This window comes from Coniosporium apollinis (genome assembly GCF_000281105.1).
Source record: "Coniosporium apollinis CBS 100218 chromosome Unknown supercont1.2, whole genome shotgun sequence".
Classification (NCBI taxonomy): Eukaryota; Fungi; Ascomycota; class Dothideomycetes; genus Coniosporium; species Coniosporium apollinis.
The window spans coordinates 237,727-263,260 of record NW_006913264.1 but is presented as its reverse complement, the minus strand read 5'-3'; the positions used below and the strand labels follow the sequence as shown (position 1 = coordinate 263,260).

Genomic DNA, 25,534 nt, shown 5'->3' with positions numbered 1-25,534 from the left:
ACGGCGAAGACGGCCTTGTCAAAGTTGAGCGCGCAAAGGCAACTCGCAATCTGGATACTGTTGGATATACAAAATGTCACTCTTCGGTGTTTCTTCGGGAGATTGATTTTGGTGACTTGCAAGTGGTTTTGATGAAACGACTTTCCCGGATGAGCAAATTATAGATTTCCATGTAAGACGACCTGTGATGATTGCCTCACTATGCGCATACTTCAAAAAACTACGGGTGATTTGTTACCGATGTCCCTGTCACGACGACACCTTCTGGTTTAGCAGGAGGGCTCTCTGAATTTATTCAAACTAGGCAGGTCTTCAGACTCGAATAGAGCTTTGTATTCTTGCATTTCTCTACTAGCCATCTCAGCGCAGCAAGTGCAACACGGTGGAGCATAACATGTATCTCTGATTGCAGAAGCTCTGAGCAACGATAATCCATCAGCCATCTCCCCACACCATTTTCTTCAGTGGACCTCCACACTCCCAAAGCTAACCCTACATAGCGTTCCATGGAGCTACTACTCTGTAGGAGTTGAGCACAAAGCTAACGTGCCACCCATGTCCCTACAGCTACAGCAGCCCGCCACTGTGGCATACCGGCTCTGGGAGGTTCCGCTAGTCCACCCACGAAACCCAGAAACAGCAACGGGTAGGAGCAAGTAGAAGCGACCTGGTGCTAAGATCGTATGGAAGCAACACACTTTGACCGCCTGTTCGTAGTCTCTATCCAGTTCGCAAACTTCGGCAATATGGTCATTGACACTGCGTACTCAACCGCTGTTTTTGATTCCGACGAGCTGCATGTCTTCCTTGCTCAGTTGATGATGCGTGTCAAACCAGCCAGCGAGGCCTTCCGGAGGTTCGCCCCGGAAAGGGGTGTCAATGGGATCGTCGTCGAACAACATGGCAAAGCTGGAACTTGCATAGCAGAACGGTGGATTGCTCGGTTCTTCTTCCTCTTCCGGTTCTTCCTCTGGCTGTGATTTCAATGTTAGCCACGTTCCGTTAGGCGCCGCAAAACTTACCTCTTCCAGTTTTGCAACGTACGCCTCGGCCATTTCAAGGTCATCCTGGAGGCAGTTGTCGTCGTATAAACCCGGATGCTCGGCTCGGAGTGCATCAACGCGGTGGAGAAGCTCGAGGCTATGGTCTAGATCACCCTCTTCTGCTTCGGCAACGGCGAGTAGATGGGTTGACAAGAGGTAAGCGTAAGCCGGTAAACGTGGGTTTCCATGCGAGATTTCCAGAGCGAGCATCACAAAGTCCATGGTCTGCTCAGGGCAACATCCGATCCGGAGGCCTACGAGACAGGCCATGATAAGAGAGTCCCATTGCAAGCGGTCAATACCAGTCTGCCAGTCTTTACAGGCGCAGGTGTCCGCAAAGGTAGAGTAGGGCGGGACGATGTGGGTCGACGTAAGCTCTGCCACAGTCTCGTAGAGGGCAAATGCTTGCGTGAGTCTCTCAGCCATGTAATGAGCATCTGCTTCGTCTTTCAGCGACCTCATGAGGGAATATAGATCCCAGCCCATTGCATACGCCATGACGACTTTGGGCATCATGGCCTGCGAACACTCCGCAGCCAGGAGAGGGTCAACCGCGCCGGCGATGGAGACCTTGTGTGAGATGCCGACCGCAGACCTTAGCTGATTTAGCAAAGACTTCTGTAGCTCGAGAGACGGAGCACCGTAGGAAGTCTGCTGAAATCCAACTTTCACCAGCAGTCTGGCGGACCCCTTGACCTTCTCCCACCTTAAAGACTTCTCGTTCCTTGCGGACGTGATCATGTTGGCGTTGCCAGCAATACGGAAGTTCTGCACTCGGAGCAGCCGGCAGACTGCAGGGAAATCTTCTGCTACGATCAGGAACGATTTTGGAGGACCCTTCTCGTCAGATCCGCACATGCCGCAGAAGCATTTTAATTTCCGTGATTCCAAGTGGAAGCGCATGGTGTGGTCCTTGATAGCGCCGAGTTTGGAGCTGGCGATAATCGGAAGCTGAAGGAATGCGGGATTATCCTCCCATATGTGCGTTCGGTAGGAAACGATTATCAGGGTGTTGGCCTTGTAAAGCACCTCGCGTGCTTCCTCGTAGAGCGTCCGATTGACTCGAAGGATGGCCGGGGACAAGTGATAGTGCGGCTTCGGATTTTCGTGCCGGTTAAGCCTGGCTTCAAGCAGCAGCCCATAGATGATATCCCGGAGTTCTCGAGGTATTGGGAAATTGTCCCTCAGCTGGACCTCACCACTGACGTCTAACGCGCGGGTAGCGCTCTTGTGCTGTGATGACGAGGAAAAGTTGTCCTCAGAGGTTGCTAGAGAATCGTGCGAGAGGGCACTTGACCCTGTTGGCGACTGGATATTTGATAGAGAGCTGGAGCCGGAACTCGCTTCGTTGTCTAACTCCATGATGTATGCGGATAGACACACGAACTTCTGCTTCGAACACTGATCACGAGGTGGAAGGCACCGGATGAAAGAGAAGGTCGAGAGCAATACAATCAGTACGTTGACCGATTACTGAACAGGAGATGAACAGGCTTTGGTGGGGTGGAAGCACCACAAAAGGAAGAAAATGGCAGAGGGATGAAATCGGTGAAGTGGTGGGTGACGCGACGTGAAGTGGTCGACGCGAGATCAGGTGATCTTCACGGTCACACTCAAACTCATATCACAAGAAAGCCGGAGGTGCCTTTGGTTGTAAATTGCGAGATAGAGGGTCACCTAAGTACGAGAAACCACTCCTGGTAACGTATGTACCTGGACGTTCGCTTGATCGTCTGATTGATTCTTTCTCTTTGTTATCCTTCTGCGGTTCTGTTTGAGCATGCGGGTGCCCGTAGGTCTTCAAGCTCGGAACAACAATTAAGGAGGTAAGTGATTCCCAATAGCGTTTCACTATGCAAAACGGCGAGAGTCTACGGATCAACTTTGTTACAGCCACCGTCACGGCGAGAGGACATAGAAAGACTCGTTGCCCAACGCTTCAGCACATGGGGAAGCGCTCAAGCTACGGCGGTCAAGTGCCCTACAAACTCAGAGGCGTCTTCAGCGACATTCTCAAACTACCCAAGGACAGTACAGAGTTACTAGTGACGAGCTCAGAAAGATGCGCCGCTTACAAATACTGGCTTGGGGCAGCTACGTGGATGGATAGCCTACTCACGCCCACTATCTTTGACTTCCAATACGTCGGAGCGCGGCACCAAGTGCGCCTGGTTTAGGATCTAAGAGGCGTATCGTATCGTATACGTCGCTGGCCGGGATACAGTATCCATCCTTGGCCAACGCGATTTGAGGCTGGGAAGGCACGACTCCGCCTGGAGGCAAGCGCCAAGAGCGACCCTGGCACTGTTACAGCGTTGCATCCCGCTGCGTCCTCGTGATGCACGACAACACTTCAGCTCCTTTTGAACACCACGGACGAGAATGCAGGTACGATCGTATACTGCTTCTATGTTTAGCCCGTATGCCGTGTTCCAAAAGAGATGTCACTATGGAAGGCGCAGAGACGACTCACGATAGAGATGTCAAGAATAATGTCCCACGAACCAGGTTGCAATTCGTGAGGTATTCTTAGCAATCACTCTGCTCCTCGAGTGTATATATTTCAAGCTCTCGAATTGCTTTCCGTGTTCCATCAAACAGCTCTTCCATCAACTTGAAAGCACTGAAGCACTCTCCAGCTACCTTTACAAGTTTCTCTATCCCATCCAAGCACCCCGAAGCCCCCTCAAGCAGAAGTCTCATCAAAACCACTCCACCAATCTGAAAAATGGTCCACTTCTCCACCCTCGCACTCACCACCCTCCTCGCTGCCACCAGCCTCGCAGCTCCCACCGGCACAACCGGCCAACCCCCAAACTGCCAGCCGCGCGGCCCCCTCCGCACCATCACCGCCAGCTATGACCGCCTCCCCTACAACGAAGACGCCCCAATCCCCATCGGCACGCTCAAAGGCCTCAAGTACGACAACTTCTACCTCGACCGCGACGACGGCTTCATCAAGCCATCCAGCGGCAAGCAAGTCGCGCACTCATACGACGGGTCCCAACGCCGTCTGATCTCCGTCGCGAAGCCCGGCGACGCCTTCGATCTCAAGTCGCTCAGCCTTGCGTGCGTGCAGGGCTATCCGCAGAACGACTGCAGCGTCCGCATCAAGGGGCTTGCGGCTGACGGCGTCACGTGGATGGCGAAGGGTGTGACGTTCCCGAAGCTGAACAACACGAAGCCCAGGTTTGAGATGATGAAGGTTGAGTTTGACCGGAATTGGAAGAATTTGAAAAGTATTGAGTTTGAGTATGCGAAGATTGATGGGACGGGTGACTATACGGGGTTGGAGATTGATGATTTGGTTTATGCGAAGAGGGACTGCAACTAATCAAGTGCGACATTGGCTGTGGGAGGAGAAACGTGGAGCAGGGGATGGATAGGATTGGCGAGTGTAGAGGGAGCATTGTAGGCGTCACGCTATTGACATTTGTTCCTTTGCGTTCATTCCTTTGGGGTTGCGTAGCTTGGATTGCATAGTTGAATTCATTCTAGTGTACTTCTATCAAAACGACCGGGTGTCATTCTCTTCGTCTTTATCAAATAAGCACGACAACACTAGGAAACACAAAGTACGCTCGATTAGTCTATTCCCAACACTGAGAAGCAAATCCCGTAAGAAAGAACACTGCAACGCTTAAGCCTGCTGCCTTCCATGAACCACCGATTGCAGTCTTGCTAACGCAGCTCGCTCCCATTTCTCCACCCAGCCACTTAAAATTCCGCCCTCCTCGGCGTCCTAGGACTCAACGTCGAATCCGAACCCCTCTTCCTATGTCCCACCACCCGTATCGGCGGCAACGCCCTCTCCACCTCCTCCGAAAAATGCAGCTCGTCCTGCACACGACTGCTCGCCCGGCTCGCCCTCAGCTGCTGCTGCTGCTGCTGCGGCGCCACGAACGCTGGCGTGTTGGCCCATGGAAAGCTATCCGGCGCCGCGCGGTCGTGAAAAGACATCGGACTGCCGGGCGGCTCCTCGTCTGCGTTGTTGGCGTTTGGGCTGCGCGAGGTGGAGCGGGTGCGACGACGGGTTTTGCGCCGGCGGACGAGGGAGAGGAGGAGGGCGAGGAGGCGGGCGCGGAAGAGGAAGAGGAGGGTCAGGAGGAGGGCGGTGGCTGCGAGGCCACCGACTGCGATGCCGGCTATGGTTCCGGTGGAGAGAGTGCCGGGCTTGGTGAGAGGTTTGGGGGAGGTGGTTGTGGAGGCCGATTTCGGGGAGGCGCTTGACGAGGTCAGCGAGGATGTCTCTTTTGGAGATGCGGATGCTGATGAAGACGAAGAAGATGATAGAGAGGGAGATGCTAACGCTGAGATGCCGGATGAAGGTGCCGCGCTTGAAGCGCTGGAAGTGGCTTCAGTAGTGTTGGAAGACGGAAGTACTGACGAGGAAGATCCTGAAGTAGAGACTAATGTAGATGATGAACCGGCTGAGCCGGAAGGCGGAGCTGGAAGGTTCGAAGCAGCGACGGCTAACGAGCCTTCCGAAGAGTTTGGTGATGGCGATAGTGGAGAAGAAGAAGAAGAAGAAGCAACCGACGACCCTTCAGCCGGCTTTGCCTCCGCAGGCTTCTGTTCCGCCGTCGTATCTGCCCCTGGGCTGCGATATTCCTTGGTGTTACGCGCAGCATCCTTCTGCCGGTATATGGAACCATCGTCCTCCGGGTTTATCACACCAACCATCGTGTGCTCGAGGCACAACCGCGGTGCGGAGTCGTAGAAGTATATCGGATTGGTGTCATTGACCGTGATGCTCCATGACTCAGGGTTGTTGCTCTCTTCCTTGGAGTTGAAGAAGCCGGAGAAGAAGCCCGTCTTGCCCGCGCCGGTGGACTCGTATGGGACGCATGGGAACACATACTCGGCCCTGGCGACCGCATGCTTTGCCGGAAAGAACTCGAACTTGACAACGTCTCCGGGATTGACCTTTACGTTGTCGGGGCTGAACGTATGCCCGTCGCCTCTTCCTACAGCGATGGTAGCCGTTGCTGCTGCCCTCGCGACTAAAGACGGGCCCCAAATCGATGTGGCGGAGAAGCCATCACTCCTACCAGATGTAAAGGCGACCGACATGAGTAGACATAAAGCAGCTGATAACACATGGTGTGTGTACATCGCATCTACAGGAAATATGCGGTCACATTACGACGTATGTAGATGGTGATGTGTAAGGTGCAGAGAGAAACAGATAATAAAGAAAAGTCGAATGAGAAGATGTCTCCAATTGCAGCCGTCGTTGGTGTTGTTTTCTTTGTCCATGTTCCAACACGATGTGAGACCCATGAAAGAGAGTCAGACTTCCGAGCCTTAGCTACGTGCAGGAATCAACGAGTTAATAGAGAAGATTGTGGAAGCAAACGTATTCGATAGTATAGCTCACCTTTGATATCCGTGGACTCACATCTCGTTCATTGGCATAGGGGAGGCGCAGCAACGATAGATCTACGGCAAGGCCGAAGTGAGCGCACCCAATGAACAACACAGTATCCGGAGAACTCCAGCATGACGTATCGGTCGTCTACTGACTCGTGGAAAGAGAGCACCGAGGCCAAACAGCATTGGTGATGCGCAGTGATCACCTCTTACCGCATCAACCCGAACACATGTTTCGTAACGGGATTTTAGGATAACAGGTCACAGCGCCCACACAACGGAAGATGAATCACGAGAAAATTCCTATCGAGTGACGGTCTGCTTCACTCCCAATCAAGACATTGGCTACTCCAGTAGTCCCTCCGCTGCATCGCTCATGTCATCCACCCGCATGAACCATGACCCAGAAGACACTGCAAAAAGAAGGCAGACTCCGGTCGCTCCATTTCACATGATGGAGGAACGACATAAAGTGGGAATGCGAAGGTTTCAGAAAGCGAGAGACTGTCGGAAATGCGGTGGTAATCAGGCGAAGTCCGCAGAGTAAGAGAATCCGCGGAATTCTTCTTGCATGGCTTGCGAAAGGACTGGTGAAGCGCTTAAGTTAGCAGTGGCTCAAACTGAATCACCAAACGCTAGTGGGTTGGCGAGCAACGTGGTACATACCAGACTGCACGGGTGTGAGGACAGGAGTGACGCTCGTGAACTCCGAATCAAAGTTGCTGGTATCAGTCGCAGAGGTGATCTGCGGCAGGAAGGGTGCAGGAAGGCGCTTGTGGTACACATCCTCCCAGTTGATATTCCGGAAGAATGCATGGCTCATGATCTCCTGAGCATCCGTGGGCCCACTGCCTAGCCGGAGGTCCGGCTCTCGCGTCAGGAGCTTCTGTAGGATCGAGACCGAGTCTCTGGGCATGTGAATGGGATATAGTGGCTCGTCAGCAAGGATGGCGTCGTAAATCTCGTCTTCATCTTCGCCACGGAACGGAGACTGTTGCAGCAGCATCTGGTAGATGAGGACCCCGAATGCCCACCAGTCGACTGCTCGGCCGTACTTCTTGTCGAGTAAGATCTGCGATTGTTGTCAATATACAAGGCCAGCGAATGAGGGCTTGACTGCTTACCTCCGGCGCCATAAATTCGGGGGTGCCGCAGAACGTGCTCGTCGTTGAGCCATACCACATGTCCTCCTTGCAGAGGCCGTAGTCGGCAATCTTGATATGACCGTCCAGGGTCAAGAGGATATTATCGAGCTTCAAGTCACGGTAGATGACACCGTTCTCGTGGAAGTACTTGAGCGCCAAGCAGACTTCCGCTGCGTAAAATCTAGTAGGGTCAGCATAGGCGTTGCTCAGAACAGTACGGAGAGCTTACTGCGCTCGCTTGGTCCCGAATTGACCACGCTGAATATGCAGCATGAGATCGCCTCCACTGATGTACTCCATGACGAAGTACACTCTAGTTTCCGTCTGGAAGCAGGCGTGTAGGTTGAGGAGGAACGGGTGTCGTTCCTTGTTAGCGATCAAGAACACCCGCTTCTCTGATCTTGTACTCTCGACCTCGTCATTCTCGATGATGAACTCCTTCTTCAGCACTTTGATAGCATACAACTGCTTCGTGGTCTTTGTCTCCGCAAGCATGACTTTACCAAAGTTGCCCTTGCCGAGCACCGCCAGGAAGTTGAAGTGATCGAGTCCTATTCGCCTGCCGGTCCCCTGGGTGTTGGCTGGAGGCGCCGGTTTCCGCTGTTCCACAACGGCTTGAGATTGCGGCGGCGGAGTGGGTTGAGACACCTGCACAGACGGGGGTTGTTGTAGCTGTTGCGGCGGCTGGGCTGGCGGCTGCGCAGGTCCTGGCGGGGGTGCACCATAATTTTGAGGGACAGCCTGTGACGGCGGCTGACCTGGGTACTGTTTGGGTGCATAGCCAGGAATGTTGGCATATGCTGCTGGGTCGTATTGAGCGGGTTGGGACAAAGGAGGCTGTTGCGGGCGGGGCTGGCCTGGGCCAGCTAGCCGTGAATCGTCAGGCCGGCCGGCGCTCGGTGGCTGGTAGCCGCCAGGCGTTCGAGTATTGGCGCCAGCTGCATAATTAGTCGGTGGTCTTGGATAACCTCCGGGACTAGTAGCCGCAGGAGTCATCTTACCAGACAAGGCTGCGCTTGCAGCCGCCGCCGCTTCCGACTGCGTTCGTGGAGCTGCTGAAGGTCTTGTCTGTGTGGGTGACGTTGGTGCACCGCCCGAACCGAAAGATTCTCTAGCAGCCCGCAGAGCGCTTTCTGATGCCGGTGCTGTTGGACCATAGGATTGACTACGAGGTGGTTGCTCGTATGGTTGGTCTTTGCCATACGAGTACCGTTGATCCACAGAAAGGTGGTCTTGTCCTTGCGGTGGTGGTGCAAAGGAGTTCTGAGAGGGCGGAGGTGTTGGTCTCCCCGATGAGGGTCTCAGTGTCCGAGAGCTCATGGATGATGTGGATGTGGTTTGGCGCTTCTTCGTGTTTCGGATTTCTCCTAAGATTTGGTTCGCCTTTTCCATCGACATGCCACAGAAGTCTGGGACGAAATGAATGCATTGCACGTGACAGGTAAGTGCGCATTCTGAAGGCTGTCAGTAACCGGACCCCCTAAGACGCAAGCAAAGTACTCACCTGTGCATTTCCTTGACGCCTTCTTCCCAAGAGGAAGCATATAGCCACAATGGCAACACCAGTTGGCGCCCATGTTCGAATATGGCTCGAAACGGTGCGGTATCCTATGGTTAAGCTTCGCCTCATCTGGATCGGTCTCCGCGTTGGACTGCGTTATACATTTGGTCACAACCTTTTGGTAGCACTTCTCATGACACATATACTTGCAGTCAGCGCATTGATAACCAGCCGCGTACTTGAGGAAACCACCGCAGAGCGCGCAGCGCATAATGTTGAAGAACTGCTGCTGGACGAACTTATGTCCGTACTGCTCGTGAACGTCTTCCTTGCGCTGACGGATAGCACCCTTACGGTAAAGACCTAGGTCGAATGGCCTTCTGTCCTTGGCTTGTTTCACTGCCAGAATGTCAGTGCAACTCATAGTTGGAGAGCTAGAGAAATCCTACTAAAACTCATTGTCAGGTGTACGCGTCCTACAGGCTCAAGAGAGAACCAGGCATCAATGGCTACTGGCCCAGTCTGCGGTACCGGCCCGGCTGCTTGTCCACCAGAGGCTGCAGCGCTGCTTGAAGTACCGGCAGGTGTGAAATTCTGTCCCGGCGGTGGGTTGAACTGCAGATCGGATCTGGGCTGTCCCCCATTAGACATCTTCTCTGCCGGCACCCAGCCTGAGTTGTTGAACTCGGTTTCTATTCTCTTGCGTCGCATTTCCTCCGCGATGTCGGATATGCGAAGCCAAAGCATCCCGATGGGAAGTGGATGACTGCCGGTCTTATCATATACAGTAAGCTCGATTTCGTTCGCCTTGTCGATGTCGATCTCGTGTAGCTCGTCAGTCCATTTGTCGGTCCTTGTGGCCTTCGTCCGGCCCTTAACCGCGTCCTCAACCTTCATCACGACGAACGTCTCGGGACCTCTGCTAAACTTGCCTGTCGCAGCATGGTCGACATCAGCTACCGCGTGTATTCTCAGTGTTAGGTGCCCACTAAGCGGCTTCCTAGCGCTTGGAATATTGAGACTGTCGTCTGGGAGGAATCAGTACAGGGGCTCGCCTTGATAAGCACAGAGTTGCTTACCATCCGGGCCGTCTAGACCCTCGATGTCGACGTGAAGATCCTCGTAGCGTTTAAGTGCTTGCTTCAGAAGCTGTATCTTCTGGTTGCTTTCGATTCGCTTCGCCTCGGCGTCTGCCTTGCTTTTCCTGTCTCCGTCGAGCTGGTATAACCGAACCATCTTCTCAACGCCATCCTTGTATTGTTTCTCGACGCTGAGTTTGAACTCAAGTTGAGACAACATGAGCTGGATGCGAGGGCCCAAATGGGGCGTATCCCACTTGATGAGGTCTGGCGTTCTGTCAGTACAATGTCATGGCTTGCGGGATGCAGTGCGTACCAAGCTTGCTGTAGTTCGGCCGTGCCTTCGGTTGTCCTGCAGCTGGCCCAGGCGGAGCATATGGCGCTCTCGGGGGCATCAGCGCCTGACCTCCGCTGAGCTGCTGACTATACCCGCCTGGCCCCGGATCTCCGTAGCCGCCGGGGTCAGCCATGTATGGATTCCGCCCATCCATCAATGGAGGCAGACCCCTTTGTTGACCCATGTTTCTGCCATGAGAAGGCGTAGGAGGGCCACCGTTACTACCAGGATCTAGGCGCATACCCTCCATATCGCTACCCATCCTTCGCATCTGCAGCTCTCTTAACCGACCTTCCAGGTAGTCTATGTTCCTTCGTCCTTCTCGCATCTGTGTATCCAACCGCGACTGCACAGCCGGGTTGTTCGTCGACTGCCGCATGCCATTTGCGGCTGTGATGAGCGCCTTCTCGCGCTCGATCTTCTTCGTGACATTGGTGATGGCCTCGTCCTCGTTCATACTGGCGGCGTGTCGCGCGTGACTAACGGCAACGGGACCAGCACCTGGCCCTAAATCACCTGCGCAGAGATGGGCGGCTTCCGGGCTGTCGTACGTCGATGACGCAGCAAGCGTATGTTTCCCAACTCTGGGACCACGCTCGCCGCGTGCAAGGCCGGCGACGGGGAAATGTCAGCGGGACAAGATCCTTTCTGTAGGGCGCCGTACACGAGGCTGTGCTGTCGTTGAAAAGCGATATCGTGACCGAGAATGTTTCGCGTGATGTACTTCGCAGGCTGGGTGCTGCAAGGACTGCTTGGCCGCGCCTCCGAGTGCCGAGTGCAAAACGATTGGACAGTACGGGCCTGACAGACTTGGAGAACCAAGCAAAAGAATAAGTCTGAGGATGGAACGTTCCTGGCCTGACAGCCGTAGGGTAGATGTTGATAGTGGGGTCTTGCTGGAGGGCGGGCCGGGCAAGGTGATCTTTGGGTGCTCCGTGTTCCACCAAGATTCGATCGATTTGGTTGTTTGGGGTCAGTCACACTGCACCTTCCACCATCTCTCACCACAACCGGCCGTCCACAGTGCAGCGGGAAAGCTCTGCAGAGCAAGGTAGGTGTGCTGCTCTTCCACTACTACAAGTCGGCCGGTTCACAGTGGCTACCAGCAGAAGAGCATTATGTTCATGTATCGTTATCTCATGCATCTCAAATGCACGCTTGCTACCCACACCACACACTACTGCAGATACCGGCGGCGGTCGTCGCGTAATTCATGGCCAGAACCTCTGCCCCATGTGGCGCCCCAGATTGATCACACAAGCTCTGATATTGCTTGAATCCGCTATCAATCTCTCCACACCCTCTTCCCGACAGCTCGATGGATGATCTCGTGACCTGCCTAATCGGGCCGCGGTCTGTACGTCGTTCAGCAAATTCCGATGAGCCGTGGACGGGATCGATGTCGTGCATAAACTCGGAGGCGTTGCCAAACTTCTCAAGCCCCTATGTTCCTCCTAGCTCTGTCATCTGTGTCCATTGCAACTCCTGCTTGCTTTCTGTGCACCCTTGCGGTGAATCGCGTAATGCAATGGCGGCATTTGTCTACGCGTCTTAGATATTTACCTTTGACCAGGGTAGGAAGATCCTTCTAGCATCGTGTTCACTACTGATCTAGGGGCTTTGATGATGCTCAGGGTTAGATGAACATAGAAGTAGAGTAGGTAATATCAGTCGGCATCAAGACGCAGGATCCAGAGACTGTGGTAGCCTCATGGTGTGCCGGCTAATGTGATACGGGCAGATGAATGGATGTAAGCGGACGAGTCTTCTCTGAAGCCACGAGCATATTGGATGGTCCAAGGAGGGCAAGTAGGAGCACAATCCGGACACCACATCGCTCAGCTGAGAGAGGCTCTTACAGCTTGCAAACACAACTCGGTTTCGTGATGTCCTTGCAAGCCTCCAGAGGTTGTCCTCCCACCTCTACCTGATCAAAAGTTCCATCGACATGCGGTCTCAGATGGGGGGCCGTGCCAGAACGGTGCACGTCAACACGGCGGTGCCGTGGAAGCTCGACCCGAGCCGAGATTGCAACGGGAATCATGCAGGATGGATATCTCGCTGAAGGTGATTGCAGCCGAGTGGTTCGGCGGGAGACAAGAATGCCATCGAGCTGGAAAGTCCCCCTAAACAGTCCATGTTAAGGAGCATCTCAACCTCATGAAGCACGCGCTAGACAGCAGCAACGAAAGAAGACTGCAGTAGAGTAGCCCGGCAGGCGCATCCGCGTGCCTGCTTCCGAACAAACGCGCGCAAGCAAGACACAATCGACCCGTGTGAGGGTCCTGCTGCGGAGGATTTGAAATGGCACATGCCGGTAAGATCGGAGCTGTGCATGGAGTCTCCACTGCTAATGTCTTGGTAACGGTAGCTCATCTCGTGCACGTCGGAAAGACGACAGGATCGCACATGTGTAGGCACAGAGTCCAGCGCGGCATGATCGGAAGACGCAGCTCCCTGCCCCGATAGGCCGAAGGATGCTGCCTTGGGGATGTTTGGCCGCAGTGGCTGGCTGCGTAGGGCACGGAGGAGCCTCAAGCGGTGCAGGGCGGCTTTAGGGATCTGCAGTGTTCGGCACGGACACGGGAACCACGGTGCCCGGAGCATACAAAAGCTCGCGGTGACGCCGAAACCCACCGGTTTTCGTTCCCTCTCTTCCCTTTGACCCGCGGCGGCTTCATTAAGCGTAGGACGATAACTAGTTAATCAATTCCTGGTGAGTAGCTGCCAGAGCCGCAGGTCCAGGGTTCGAAGACTGACGTTCCAGTCGTCCCAGTCGTCCCAGTCGTCCCTCAGCCCTACATCTAACTGCCGAGTCAGCACGATTGCCGGCCGTCCAATCATCAGCTCCACAACTCACCGGCCACAACCAAGCAAGCAAGCTCAACAGCTTCCAAAAGCGACTTCTGTGCTCCGTAACGGCGACTATCTCGAGGTCGAGCAACCTCGACGCGCCGCCAACATTACTTCGCCTGCACCGCAGACATCCACCCTCCCACCCAGGCCCACGGCTTCTTCTGGTTCAAATAGCGAAAGCCCGCTCACTGCGCGCCCCCCACCGCTCCAGCCCCCGAATCATTCCCCGTCCTCTGCTCACGCCATTCAAAGCCCTCCCAAGCCGTCTGGGTTGATTGCGCACAGTGAAGGACATCTTCCGGAGGCGGGCGCGCGTCGTGTGGAGCAACCTCGTATGAGGTCGTCCATCGCGTGCGCTCGTTGCCGCAGATCCAAGGTCAAATGCATAAACAGTGGTGTCAATACGCCCTGTAGGGCTTGTGAGACTACCGGCCGAGAATGCACGTATCCACCGCCAGCAGTCCCTGGAGGCAGTGGCTTGAAGCGTGAGGGAAGCGTGAGCGGCTACGCAGGAGCTGACGCAGCTGCGTTCGGGGAGACGCCCAAGCGACACCGAGCGAAGAAAAGTACCACCTCCATCCCAACTGCTACTGCGATTAAGAACAGTCCTCGACTCGAGATCGACGCGCTAGATACTGCTATCTTGACTCCAAAGGTGTGGGCCGAGCTGTTCGAGATTTATCAGCTCCATTTCTCGACAGACTTGCCATTTCTACATGCCCCGACATTCCTCAAATCGCTACGGCAGTCCGCGTTGCATTCGTCAAACTATGGCGTCCCCGCTCAAGATAGCGAAAGCTCAACGCCTTTGCCTCCGGCTTCGCCAGTTTTATTGTTGGCCTTCCTAACTCTGACTTCCCGTTTCCACCCGCAGCTCGTACTCTATCTTTCTCCTCCAACCGCGACTCGCCCAAGTCAGCCCCTCGTTGCAGCCGAATACTACTTCCACGCAGCCAAGGCGCGCGCAGAGGGGATGTACGGTGAGAACACAGGGGTCTCTGATCTCGAGCGCACACAAGCTCTTCTTATGCTTGCCCTTCACGAGTGGGGCATGTGTCGCGGCGTCCGTGCCTGGCTTGCCGTCGGTGTGGCCATTCGATCAGCGCAGGTACTTGGCTTGCAATTTGAGCGGGAGCTGGACGATATACCAATCGCTACGTCTCTGGCCATGAGCGCCGAGGCAGAACATATGGGTATAAATCCGCACCGTAGAAGCTCCTCGTTCGGCAAGGGAGGTGCTTTCGTCGAGCAAGAGATTCGGAGACGCACTTTTTGGAGTTGTTTTGCCATGGACAGATATCTCAGCAGTGGAAAATACCGACCTCAGATGCTCAACGTGAGCGATCTTCAGGTGCAGCTGCCGAGCAGCGAAAGGGCATTTCTTTTTGGCGAAAAGGTTCGAACGCTTCAGTTGGGTGAGGAGCTTAATGATATGACTGGCAGAGTGGAGGCGCAGAGCCATCGTCGGAGTTCAATGGTACTGAGGACTGACGTACGGGATCTCCGACATCCGAAAAACGGCTGTAATACACGTGATGCTAACACCTTCGAACAGTGCGAGGACCGCGAGGACGAAGAGAACGGCAGATGGGAAGTAGGAGCCGATGAAGGTGCTCTCAGCCGTTACCTGAAGATCCTGGATCTCTACGGTAGAATAGTCAAATGGTCTTGTGCCGGAGGCAGAAGGTATGCATTAAGCACATTGCTCTAAGCAGCCAGCATCTCACAGAAGCAGACGCGAGCAGTACCCGCCTTGGGACGAACGATCGACGTTCTACGAGCTGCATCGCAGCTTAAATGCGTTCGACCTATCACTCTCACGACACCTGACTTTGTCGTCAGCGAACACTTCGGCTCATGTTTCCCAAAGAACATCAACTCCGTACGCATTGATGCACATGGTTCAACTCCTCTGTAGAATTATCTTGCATCGGGAATATGTTCCTTTTATCCCATTGCGGTGTACCAGACCTCAAGGTCCACTCGACCCACCACTGTTTCCGGCTGACAAGTATACGGTCCCCACCGGCTTCTGGGAGCAAAGCGCGCGGGAACTCTTCAGAGCGGCGCGCAATCTCATTGACTTAGCAAGGACATGTCACGAGTGGGGCGTACTTGTGGAAACACCAATCGCCGGGTTCGCAATTTACACGGTAGCATTTGTCGGTAAGCAATTAAAACAAATCTTGGCTCTCCACTACGCTCGTTGTACTGCTACTGATGCCGCGCAGGCGTCTATGCTATCAACTTCCCCTGGATGGACCCGGACGGCTACATGTGCAAGCGGTATCCATCTGCAAACTCACGTACTGACGAGATGACTGTAACCGAGACCGGCTCCGGTGCAGAGGCTGCTCGCAAAGCGCTAGAACTCGTAGGCCACATGCGAACTCGGCTGCAAATGGCAGACGGCTGGTTCAGGACGATCAGACGCTGCCACACGTATTTCACCCGGATCAAGAAAGATTTCCGCCGCAACGCCAAGGCCCTGGCAGAGTCAGGCCATCCCCCAGAATCTTACCGTCAACTGAGTCTGCGCGAAGGGGGCGTCGGCGGCGGACTGGAGGAGTACAGGCTACTGGAACGGACCCTGCAGGAATTCGGCAACCTGCAAGATGAGGATGACGACATGCCTGACGCCACAGACGAAGACGCAGTCGGACTTACTCGGTCCATGTACGACGGGAGCGAAGAAGGGAGTGCGGCCGTGAGAAGCGAGGTCATGGATCTACAAGATCCAGCCCCAGAGAGCGCGGGACTGCGTCAGGAGAGGTGGAACGCAATCAACACCGTTGCTGCAGCCGCTAGTGCAAATCCCCCGGGCCTAACGCCTTCAGCCTCCACCGTCTCGACACCGCAGTCTCAATACACCATTTCGCAGTCCGGAGACCGATTCCGCTACCACCAGTCCGGGGCGCCCTACGGAACCTCGTCTCCGAACTCGCTCTCCACACCAGCAACATCAGCCCCCCACAGCCTCCCAATGTACAGCCAGATCTTTCCCACCGCCCAAGCCGCCCCGCAACGAGCGTCTCACTCGCTCCAACAACAGCTCCATCCTCCTGCGCAGCCGCAGCCGCCAACTTCAGCACCACCGTCATGGAGCGAGAAAGAAAACTGGCTCAACAATCTCGACACGCGCTTTGGCGGCGACGACATCGCGGCCTTTGTCGCTGGCAACAACTGGGAAGACTGGGCTAGTTCGGCTGCGAATGCAAAGGGAGCGAGTGGCTGGCTTAACGCTGTCTGGGGCGGGGCGGCGGCGGCGAATGCGGCGTGAGAGATGGGAAGGGGTGTGTTCAATGAGGATGATGATGGCTGTAATGTGAGTAACGTGCAGATGGCTCTCTGTTGGGGGGATTAGTATATACCCGTTTGCTGGCTCTGTGGCGTTTGGTTCTTGCTGTGTCTTCGGCCGTCTTGTTTTCTGCCCGGGTCTTCTTAGAGGGCTTGTCTTGGGTGGCTGCATTGGCTTCTTATCTGATGTGTATGGTCATGAGCTGTTGCGCTGTATTCTATATGGGAAAAGTAGTGAAAGAATTTATGAGCTACTTACACCTCGCGACTAATAGCAAGCTTATCCGTGATCGTGGACCTTCACCACAACTTGGCCCTAGCCAGCGATCCGTGAGTGACTAACATAAAGCTAAACACGCAGCCGCTGCTTCATGTCGCAGTCGTCATGATCCGACGTTCTACTGCTCACGTCTGATCGCTGTGGCTGTTCGGGAAGCTTCCAATGAAGGGTAGGTGGCTCGGAAAGATAACGGGTCGATGTACTTAAGGATCTGGAAGTGACAGTAACAGGAATCTGCCAAACAAGCGATACTGGTATCACGGTTGAAGATTCGATTAGGGGCTGCAGTGGACTTGACTCTTCTGTTGTAGCCTCAAAAACCATGCTGAGACTTCGAGGTCGCGGAAGACAATTCAGATCCTGCCTAGTCGAGATACGCAAACAGTTCCACTCCATGATTTTGTTCTCAAGTCGCTGAAGAATTTTAGGCTTGTATTCTATGAGCGCTCGGATCTGATATCTCATCCTCTTAGCAAGACATGAAACTTTTCCGGACCTCGCTATCTAGCCAAATGCACTGCCGTTCTCCCCCTCTAGTGGCACACAGAGACTGTGTTCATAAGCACAAGCAATTCCATTGAGGATCTCTCTACACCGAACGTACGCAACACCGCCCCAGACCATACTCCACTATAACCACCGCCTACTTCGCCGCCCCATTCTCCTCCTTCGCAGCAGCCTCCCTCTCCGCCCTCACCTCCGCCACCACAATCCTCCTCACCCCCTCCCACCCATCCTCCATCCTCGCATGCGTGATGCGCCTCGGCTTATCCTCGAGGCCCTCAAACTGCTCCGGCAGCACAGTCCTGAACTCAAACCCGTCCTGGCCCTGCAGCGCCATCTCGACAGCCCTAGAAAACTTGGCCGGATGCGCTGTCGCGAGCGCGATGTGGTGGGTGTGTGGGGGAGGAGCCCGCTGTGCGGAACGGTAGGCGGCGGCGATGCCGATCGCGGAGTGTGGGTCGAGGATGTAGGCGCCGGTGCGGGAGCGCGTGCCGGATGTGCCGTTTGTCTCTGCAGCAGCAGAGGGCTGGGAGGAGGAGGAGTTATAGGTTTCTTTGATGGTGGCGAGACATTCTTCATCGCTGACGCGCTCGCTCTCGAAATCCTCGTTCGCGGCGTCTAGGATCGCGGCTTCAACGCCGAAGCCGCCTTCGCTCTTTAGTGCTTGTAGCCAGCCGCGCACTTTCTCGCCTGCGGCTTTTCGTCGCTCTGACTCGGAGCTGCAGGAGCCTTGGATGCGGTAGGCGAGGTACCAGAGAAGCCGCTCGAAGTTGCTGCTGACGAGGATGTCCATGGCGGGCGAGAGTGTTTCCTTGACGCCTTCTTCGTGCGCTTTGACGCCATCTTCCACGATGCCACCCTCAGCTTCTCGGCCGTGCACGGGGTGCTTCTCGTAGTGGCCTGAGCGCCAGAATCGGTGCAGGATGTCGTTCTCGTTGGTCGCGATGACGAGCTTCTCCGCTGGCAATCCCATGCGCTTCGCGAAGTAGCCGGCGAGGATGTCGCCGAAGTTACCTGTAGGGACGACGAAGCGGATCGCGGCGCCGGACTTAAACGACGGCGACTTGGTGAGCGCGAAGTACGAGGCGAAGTAGTACGTGATTTGCGCCAGTATGCGTGCCCAGTTTATCGAGTTCACCGCCGCCAGCCGGTGTGTCTTGTTGATCTCGGGGTCTGCAAACAGAGCCTTGACGAAGTCCTGGCAGTCGTCGAACGTGCCGTCCACGGCGATGTTGTGCACGTTTGCGTCCAGGACCGTCGTCATCTGTGCCTCTTGTATCGGACTGATCTTACCCGACGGGTGCATGATGAAGACTGACACATCCTTCTTCCCTCGCAGTCCGTATATGGCTGCTGAGCCTGTATCTCCGCTTGTTGCGCCAATTACTGTGAGGTGTTCTCGCTCCGCCCCTCGCTTGCCCTCGTTGCGCCTGACGAGGAAGTATTCGAAGAGGTTGCCCAGGAATTGTAGCGCCACATCCTTGAAGGCGAAGGTTGGGCCGTGGAAGAGCTCGAGGAGGTGGATGTTGCGCTCCTTGTCTAGCGTGACGATGGGTGTGATGTCTTGCGCGCGGAACGTGGAATAGCTGCGCTTGATGATGTCCCGGAGGTCTTGTTCTGGTATCTCGGAGGGAGAGATATAGAGGGAGAAGATTTCGTAGGCTAGCTCCTCGAAGGAGAAATCTTTCCACCTTGTAACCCAGTCGTGCGGCAGCGAGGGTATTTCTTCAGGTATAAAGAGACCGCCATCTGATGCAAGGCCTTTCAAGACAACTTCTTCGAAGGAGAGCTATGTTCAATGTCAGTATATCAGTGTGATATTCGTAGATATCAACACTACAGTAGCTCTCTCACATCATAGGATCCTCCACGAGTGCTGAGATACCGTTGGGAAGCTGTGTGCGAAGCCATGGGAATTATGATATGATGGCGATTTCTTGTGACAATGTTTGCGGTCAAGTTCGAAAACCACAGGAGAATGGTCCTGAGGGCTTTCCGACTGAGCTCTATGGCATTGAGCGCAGCTAGCAACCAGGGAGTATGCAGTTACTACTATGCTGCCCCACGGAGGGACACTTTTTTGGTGGACCATGATGCTTGGCCGCGATGTCGGCGACTCGGCGGAAGGCCATTCTAAAAAAGGTGTTGCAGTCTAGGGAGCCACTTGTGAACATCAAGGCAGAATTCGAAGACGCCTTAGGTGATCGATGCAGTAGATTAACATACTACCAAACAACCTGTACTCCGTCTGATTCTTTCCCCCTTAATATGACCACGAGTCCAGCTTAACCGTGAATCTGGCAGTGAATAAATAACGCCCAGGGTGCCGCAGCGGACTTTTCAGACAACCCTCAGCAATGCAAATGCTTCACGCCGATTACATCAGCTCTCGCTTCCCGCTAGCGCGGAAATTTTCGTATATCCAAAGCCTCCTCCTCGGGCTCCTCTTTCCCTCCTTAGTTCGACGAGTGAGCAGAATCCCACCCCATACACAAGCACAATCGCATTACTGACTTTGTCTGCAGTACTTCATAGAATCATTTCTATAGTATACGTCCTCTTCTGAGCTCCTTACCAGAGCCACAGAATCTCCAACCTGGCTGATGATCCGTATCCTCGGCGCCCAAGAGTGAGAATTTTGCTCCTGCTTCGGCGGGAGTGGCGATGATCTCGACTCTGCCGTGCTTCGACTTCGGTCTGGCCGGTAGAGTGGGCGCTGATGGAATTCTGACAGGCTTTGCACTTTCGGTTTTTGAAGTGTATTGGAGATTGATTGGTACTCGCGAGAGAGGTTACCGGTGCAGGTGGCGGAGCTTGGTCATACATAGAATCAAACTAGTTTACCCTCCACTCTACCGTGTGGCTTCTTTGGTGCTGTGCTGCTTCGTTCAAATACCTTGAAGTCGATTAATGATACACCTGAATTCTCTAAGGTCATTCCCTGGGTTGCGAGACGCACCCCGTTGCGAGACAAATCATAGGTACTTTGAATTCAACTAACTCTGGCTCTGTCAGCACATCGAAATTTCTCTTAATTTGGCGTCGAACATGTGGTATAGCCACTGGTGAGCACTCCAGATCTCGGCTACTTCAAAACTACGATCACGTGGTCCCCTGCGCGCCCGATTGCGGAGAGCCTCCTTTCATGGGTGTCACAGGACCCTCGATTCACAGCACCACCATCGAGCTCCTTTCGCCTATTGAACTGATAGAGATGTGTGATATACGTTTCCGAAACTCACCATGATGCTGAGAAGTCATTGTCAGCGTTGTAACGGCCGTGGACGTGTGTTTCATGCGACGTCGCCACATCTGTTGGTACCTCAATCGACCGATCAAGGATCTCTGGTCAGGCTAAGACAACTCGGCACATCCGACGTGATATTGATTACAATGTAATTTATTATATAATGCAGGCTTGTGGCAGTGATTGGCAGTCGGTGTTATGGCTGGACTGAAGTCCCTGGCGTTCTGGCCGTTAGTCAATGTTGAGAGAACGGCTGATCAGCACCAACGTGTAAACTTACGGAGACGCCCAGTGGGGCGGGCCGCTTGAGGCTGAGCAGCTGATGAGTCAATGCCAACAATTCCTTTCGCAGCCTGACATGATCACTAATAATTCGTTCTATTCGGACTCAATGTTAATCATCACATCTATCCTGCATAAAAGCCCTGTGCCGAGCTTCCATGGAGCCCAAGGCCAAGAAGGAGATTTGCAGAGTGTGTCGCTACGGTACCAAACGACCCAAGTTAGGGTTCTTCATCCGGCAACGCAAACTTCAAAGATCCGCGAGTGGAGGCTGTGAAGTATGCACCTTGATTCTCCAGGGAATTTTCGCATGTCTTCCTTTGTCGGCTCTGAACAGGTCGTCTACGGGTGTAGAGAAGAGAGGGAACTGCTTCATTTGGGATCCTGAGGGGATGCTGATCCATAGTCGTGATGTGGCGGAAGATAGAACTTATGAGTTATATGTACCTCCCGGTAGGTGTTCTGGACAGCTGGGTATCAGCTACTTACTTGCATATGTTGGTCAGTGTTCTAACAACCTTCTCTAGGTAGCTTCAACCCTTTCCCAGAGATGATTAGGACGGCTTGTGGTGTTCCAGGCGACACGGCATCTGTCTTGTCTGTTCTCCAAGTCCAGAGATGGTTGCGACGCTGCAGTGCAACCCACTCAAGATGTGGGAGCATTGGTCTCGATACTCCTCTTCCCACACGACTCATCGACGTTGAATCTGGGTTACGTCTCGTGGAGACAAAGGGCATGCATGACCGCTACGTTTGCCTCAGTCACTGCTGGGGGAACCAAGACTCGACTACTGCAAAACAGACGTCCAAAACCACTCGGGAGAACCTCAGTTCAAGCCTAAAGAATATTGATTTTACCTCACTACCAAGAACATTTACAGATGCAATCATATTCACGAGAAAGCTAGGCATGAAATACTTATGGATCGACTCCCTCTGCATCATTCAAGATGATGAAGACGATTGGCGCCACGAAGCGAGTCTCATGGCCAACATCTACGAAAACGCCGTCTTGACTCTCGGCGCCACAGCATCCGCATCCGACGCAGAAGGACTCTTCAGATCAAGCTCATCGATCCACGATTCCATTGAACTTCGTGGTAAGACTTCAAAAGGAAAGAGATACATCGTGTACGCACGACGCCAACTCCCCCACTATATGGGCGACGAGCGTTTATTCAAACGGGGCTGGATCTTCCAGGAACGCTACCTGTCACCTCGCTTTCTGCATTTCGCACCCAATGAACTGATATGGGAATGCAAAGAAGGTATGGACTGTGAATGCAACGAAAACAAACTTTTGGAGACCACAAAACGCGACCCCGTTGGCTATTTCAATACTCTGAAGTCCTCTTACCTGGAAGCTTTTACAGCTTCTCCCTATCGCGTACAAGTCGCTTGGCGGCATGTGGCCGACGCTTATATGGGACTTAACTTGAGTCATGCCAAAGACACGCTGCCAGCACTTTCCGGCATCGCGAAGAAATTTATAGGACTTCGCCCTGAAGATAGATATCTAGCTGGGTTGTGGGAGTTCTCTTTTGCGGAAGACCTGCTTTGGCGTGCAGGATCCTATGGGATTTCGGAGAAGCACGACCTTCGACCACGGCCGGAGAAGTGGAGAGCGCCTACTTGGTCGTGGGCATCTGTTGACTCGGCAGTTATGACTAGAAGCGCTGCGTACAACCGCTGGAATGATGACGGGCGAGGGATGACTTCGTGTATAGACGTCCTCGCTGTCAATTGTATTCCAGCTGGAGACGACATCACGGGAGAGCTTTCCAGTGGATATGCGGTTTTAAGAGGTTCCATAATGGCAGGATGTTTCAGATCCTTTGCGCACGGCTATGAGTGGGGATACATCGCCAAGGGGGGATACGAAACGGAATTCTCCCCGGATTATAGGTTCGATGTTGATGATGACTCTCGTGTCCAGAATGGAGACCGCGTTTTTTGCTTGCGGATCGCTACGCATAATCCGAAGATTGGGAGGAGCTCAGATCATTTTCTCGTGCTGAGGAAGAAACGTGGTATGATTGGGACCTTCGAGAGGATTGGGTTGATGATGCTTGCGGTTGACGACAATGGCTTTTATCGGATGTTCGAATCGCGGCGAGAGGAATGTGCCATAAACATCGTTTGAAACATCGAAAGACGTTGTATTCTCAGAAGACTTGAGAGTTTCTTGACTATTTTCATGTCTAATTGCGAAGTCGAATATGTTGACTACACTTCCATGATAATACTCACTCGAATTTCAAGTCTCACTTGGGACGGTGAGATCAGTCTGCTCAATCTTGGTCTGGGCTGATCAGATCACTAGCACTCCCCTTCCTCTATCAGGCCATGGCCTCGATTCTCAGAGGTTCTCTATTCTTCCCCGATGGGACTTTCATAGCATGACTCCGAAATTCGAAGACATGTGGATGGTTGTGGTAGAGCAGGGAGGAACAGCTGATGCGGCTAACGATGCGATTGACGGAACGATCCACAACATGACCAAAACCGTGGTAATTTTCTTATCGAAGACTGAATTTCTAGGGAGAAGTAGCTGGAAAACAGCGACAAATTTACCATAACTTTAAAGACTCGCGAGGGAGAGACTTGTGATGCCTGGACAATAAATTCGTCTCGCCACGGGGTGCGTCTCTCGACCCAAGGAATGACCTTACAGTCACCGCCTACTTCCCTAGAAGACTTTCAACGCAAATCTCGATCCCACGCAACCTTCATAGGAGCGGTGCCTGAGGACGTCTTTTCCGTCGTTGGCATGAGCAGCTTGAGTATGCAGGCGTTAGTGGTAAAGACGTAGCATAAGGCTCAGAAGGGGTTCCCAAAGTTTGATGAGATGGGCACTCATGATGGCCAAAGGCGTCTCCATCCAGCGACATCAACATCAATCTATACGCTACCGCTTGAACCTGCCACGTCGGGCAGGGAAGAACTTGCACCGCAAAATCACTCCTCACTACCTTCTTCACCACCCTCAATGCAGTCCCTTATAAGCTATTAAGGTTTAGAATGCTCTAAGATACTCCCTATATCCTATCGCACATTTAAGCACATTTTCATTATTATGCTATACTAACGAATAGTGATTATATACTAAAATTGGTATGTGCGGTGCAAGTTCTTCCCTGCCCGACGTGCCTGCACATGCTTCTACAAGCCAGGTTTCCTTGCAGTATTCCGCCCTCAATGCCAGCACAAAGTCACAGCAAAGTCGACAACTCTCACAATACCCGCCCATCCTCCCCAAGCGCTCACCACAAGCCCATCACCAACACCTGCACACCACACCATGGCGAACCCGCATCCTCAGCACCGCATACCCGCAGCCTAAGCGCCCCCGAGCGCTTAGGCGCCCATCACATGCGGCCGCCATCATCTGCGATCCGGCAGCAAGCGGGAACCGCGGCATGAGCGGCAGGGGCCATGTGATTCAGATGACCGCACGGGCGGGAAACCGGGGGGGGCCGTTGAGGAACGAGAACCGCGCCAAGGAGTCTTGGGGGTTTGCGTGGGTGTTCGCAGGAGATTGCGTGTTGGTTCGGGGGAATTGGGTTCGGGCTTGTGCTGGAGTCGGAATTGATCGTCGCGCGGCATGCGGCTTGGGTTGCTCGTGCTGGCGCTGGTTGTGTGTGGTGGGGATGGATGGCGCGGACGGCTCCTCCGTCGGAATGCGGACCGAGATGAGAAACACGCAGAGCGGCTGAAACAGTCTTAGACGGAGTGCAAAGACGGGAAAGCACTTCAAAGCACTGCTACTCGAAGTACAACACGATACCTTGAAGGAACCTCAAAGCCTGAATCCCGCCGCTCACTCCGAATCGACATCATCAATGGATAGAGCCAACTTTAGCAACCCGTGCATTGGACGAGGAAGAGCGCGGCTGATGTGCAGCTGACAAACCCCCCTAGCCGCATTTCCATGCAGCGTTCCATGCATGAGACACCCCCTCGGCCGCCCGCGCGAAAACGGGATCGTAGGGCTGAAAATGCCGCTCGATCCCGCTACTGCATTCTTCGCGCCGGCGGGCCCGTTTTTGGGGGGCCAATAGTGGAGTTGGCAGAAGCGCTGGATTGCGGGTAGGATGAGGGGTTTCACAGGGGGTTTTGCACAAGCGGGTTTGTGGTGGGAGGAAGTTTGGGGGAATGCCGCGGATACTGGGGCGTTCGGAAACGTTGGTGTGTTGATGGGTGTGCGTGGTGTGGTGGGGGCGATAGTGGTTCGTGAACGCGGGACCGCGTAAGCATGGGGTGTGATGCGCGACAATTACCCTTTTAGGGATTATGATGGAGAAGGAGGGAGGGAGGCGAGCGCGGGCGACGAAGGCGCGAAACGCGTCCGCAGACGAGTCACCTTCGTGATTAGGTAGAGGTCGCGAAGGATGTGGAAGTCATCAAATATTCATAGAGTGGATGGCTCACGTGAAGGTATGTGAAAAGAGAAGGTGCGATCTGTGTAAGCGAAGCAGCCGTGTATGGATACGAGTATATTGATGAAAGTGAGTCAAATTCAAGCCAATCTGAAGCCACTGCGGGATATCATGAAGAAAGCCCAGCCAGAAAGCCAGCCAAGAGTCGCCA

At 54.0% G+C, this 25,534-nt stretch overlaps 7 protein-coding genes across 7 annotated transcripts; 3 read left to right on the top strand and 4 right to left on the bottom strand.

Moving 5' to 3' along the window:
- Positions 1-767: 767 nt before the first annotated feature.
- Positions 768-2,405, bottom strand: W97_00464 (uncharacterized protein; the record flags this gene model as incomplete). The annotated part of the gene is made up of 2 exons (XM_007778378.1): positions 768-974; positions 1,023-2,405. The coding sequence occupies 2 exons, from the start codon at positions 2,403-2,405 to the stop codon at positions 768-770; spliced, it is 1,590 nt and encodes a 529-aa protein (XP_007776568.1).
- Positions 2,406-3,771: 1,366 nt separating this feature from the next.
- On the top strand, positions 3,772-4,377 carry W97_00463 (uncharacterized protein; the record flags this gene model as incomplete). Its single annotated transcript, XM_007778377.1, has 1 exon — positions 3,772-4,377. The coding sequence occupies one exon, from the start codon at positions 3,772-3,774 to the stop codon at positions 4,375-4,377; it is 606 nt and encodes a 201-aa protein (XP_007776567.1).
- Positions 4,378-4,760: 383 nt separating this feature from the next.
- W97_00462 (uncharacterized protein) lies at positions 4,761-6,116 on the bottom strand (the record flags this gene model as incomplete). Its single annotated transcript, XM_007778376.1, has 1 exon — positions 4,761-6,116. One exon carries the CDS (start codon positions 6,114-6,116, stop codon positions 4,761-4,763), a length of 1,356 nt encoding a protein of 451 aa, XP_007776566.1.
- Positions 6,117-6,941: 825 nt separating this feature from the next.
- On the bottom strand, positions 6,942-10,935 carry W97_00461 (AGC/PKC protein kinase; the record flags this gene model as incomplete). The annotated part of the gene is made up of 9 exons (XM_007778375.1): positions 6,942-7,003; positions 7,083-7,488; positions 7,541-7,742; positions 7,791-8,519; positions 8,568-9,015; positions 9,066-9,461; positions 9,512-10,090; positions 10,142-10,408; positions 10,458-10,935. The coding sequence occupies 9 exons, from the start codon at positions 10,933-10,935 to the stop codon at positions 6,942-6,944; spliced, it is 3,567 nt and encodes a 1,188-aa protein (XP_007776565.1).
- A 1,288-nt stretch (positions 10,936-12,223) lies between these two features.
- W97_00460 (uncharacterized protein) lies at positions 12,224-16,614 on the top strand (the record flags this gene model as incomplete). Its single annotated transcript, XM_007778374.1, has 5 exons — positions 12,224-12,229; positions 13,246-14,826; positions 14,896-15,020; positions 15,067-15,500; positions 15,566-16,614. 5 exons carry the CDS (start codon positions 12,224-12,226, stop codon positions 16,612-16,614), a joined length of 3,195 nt encoding a protein of 1,064 aa, XP_007776564.1.
- A 940-nt stretch (positions 16,615-17,554) lies between these two features.
- On the bottom strand, positions 17,555-19,326 carry W97_00459 (threonine synthase; the record flags this gene model as incomplete). The annotated part of the gene is made up of 2 exons (XM_007778373.1): positions 17,555-19,204; positions 19,270-19,326. 2 exons carry the CDS (start codon positions 19,324-19,326, stop codon positions 17,555-17,557), a joined length of 1,707 nt encoding a protein of 568 aa, XP_007776563.1.
- A 2,528-nt stretch (positions 19,327-21,854) lies between these two features.
- On the top strand, positions 21,855-23,087 carry W97_00458 (uncharacterized protein; the record flags this gene model as incomplete). Its single annotated transcript, XM_007778372.1, has 1 exon — positions 21,855-23,087. One exon carries the CDS (start codon positions 21,855-21,857, stop codon positions 23,085-23,087), a length of 1,233 nt encoding a protein of 410 aa, XP_007776562.1.
- Positions 23,088-25,534: the final 2,447 nt, after the last annotated feature.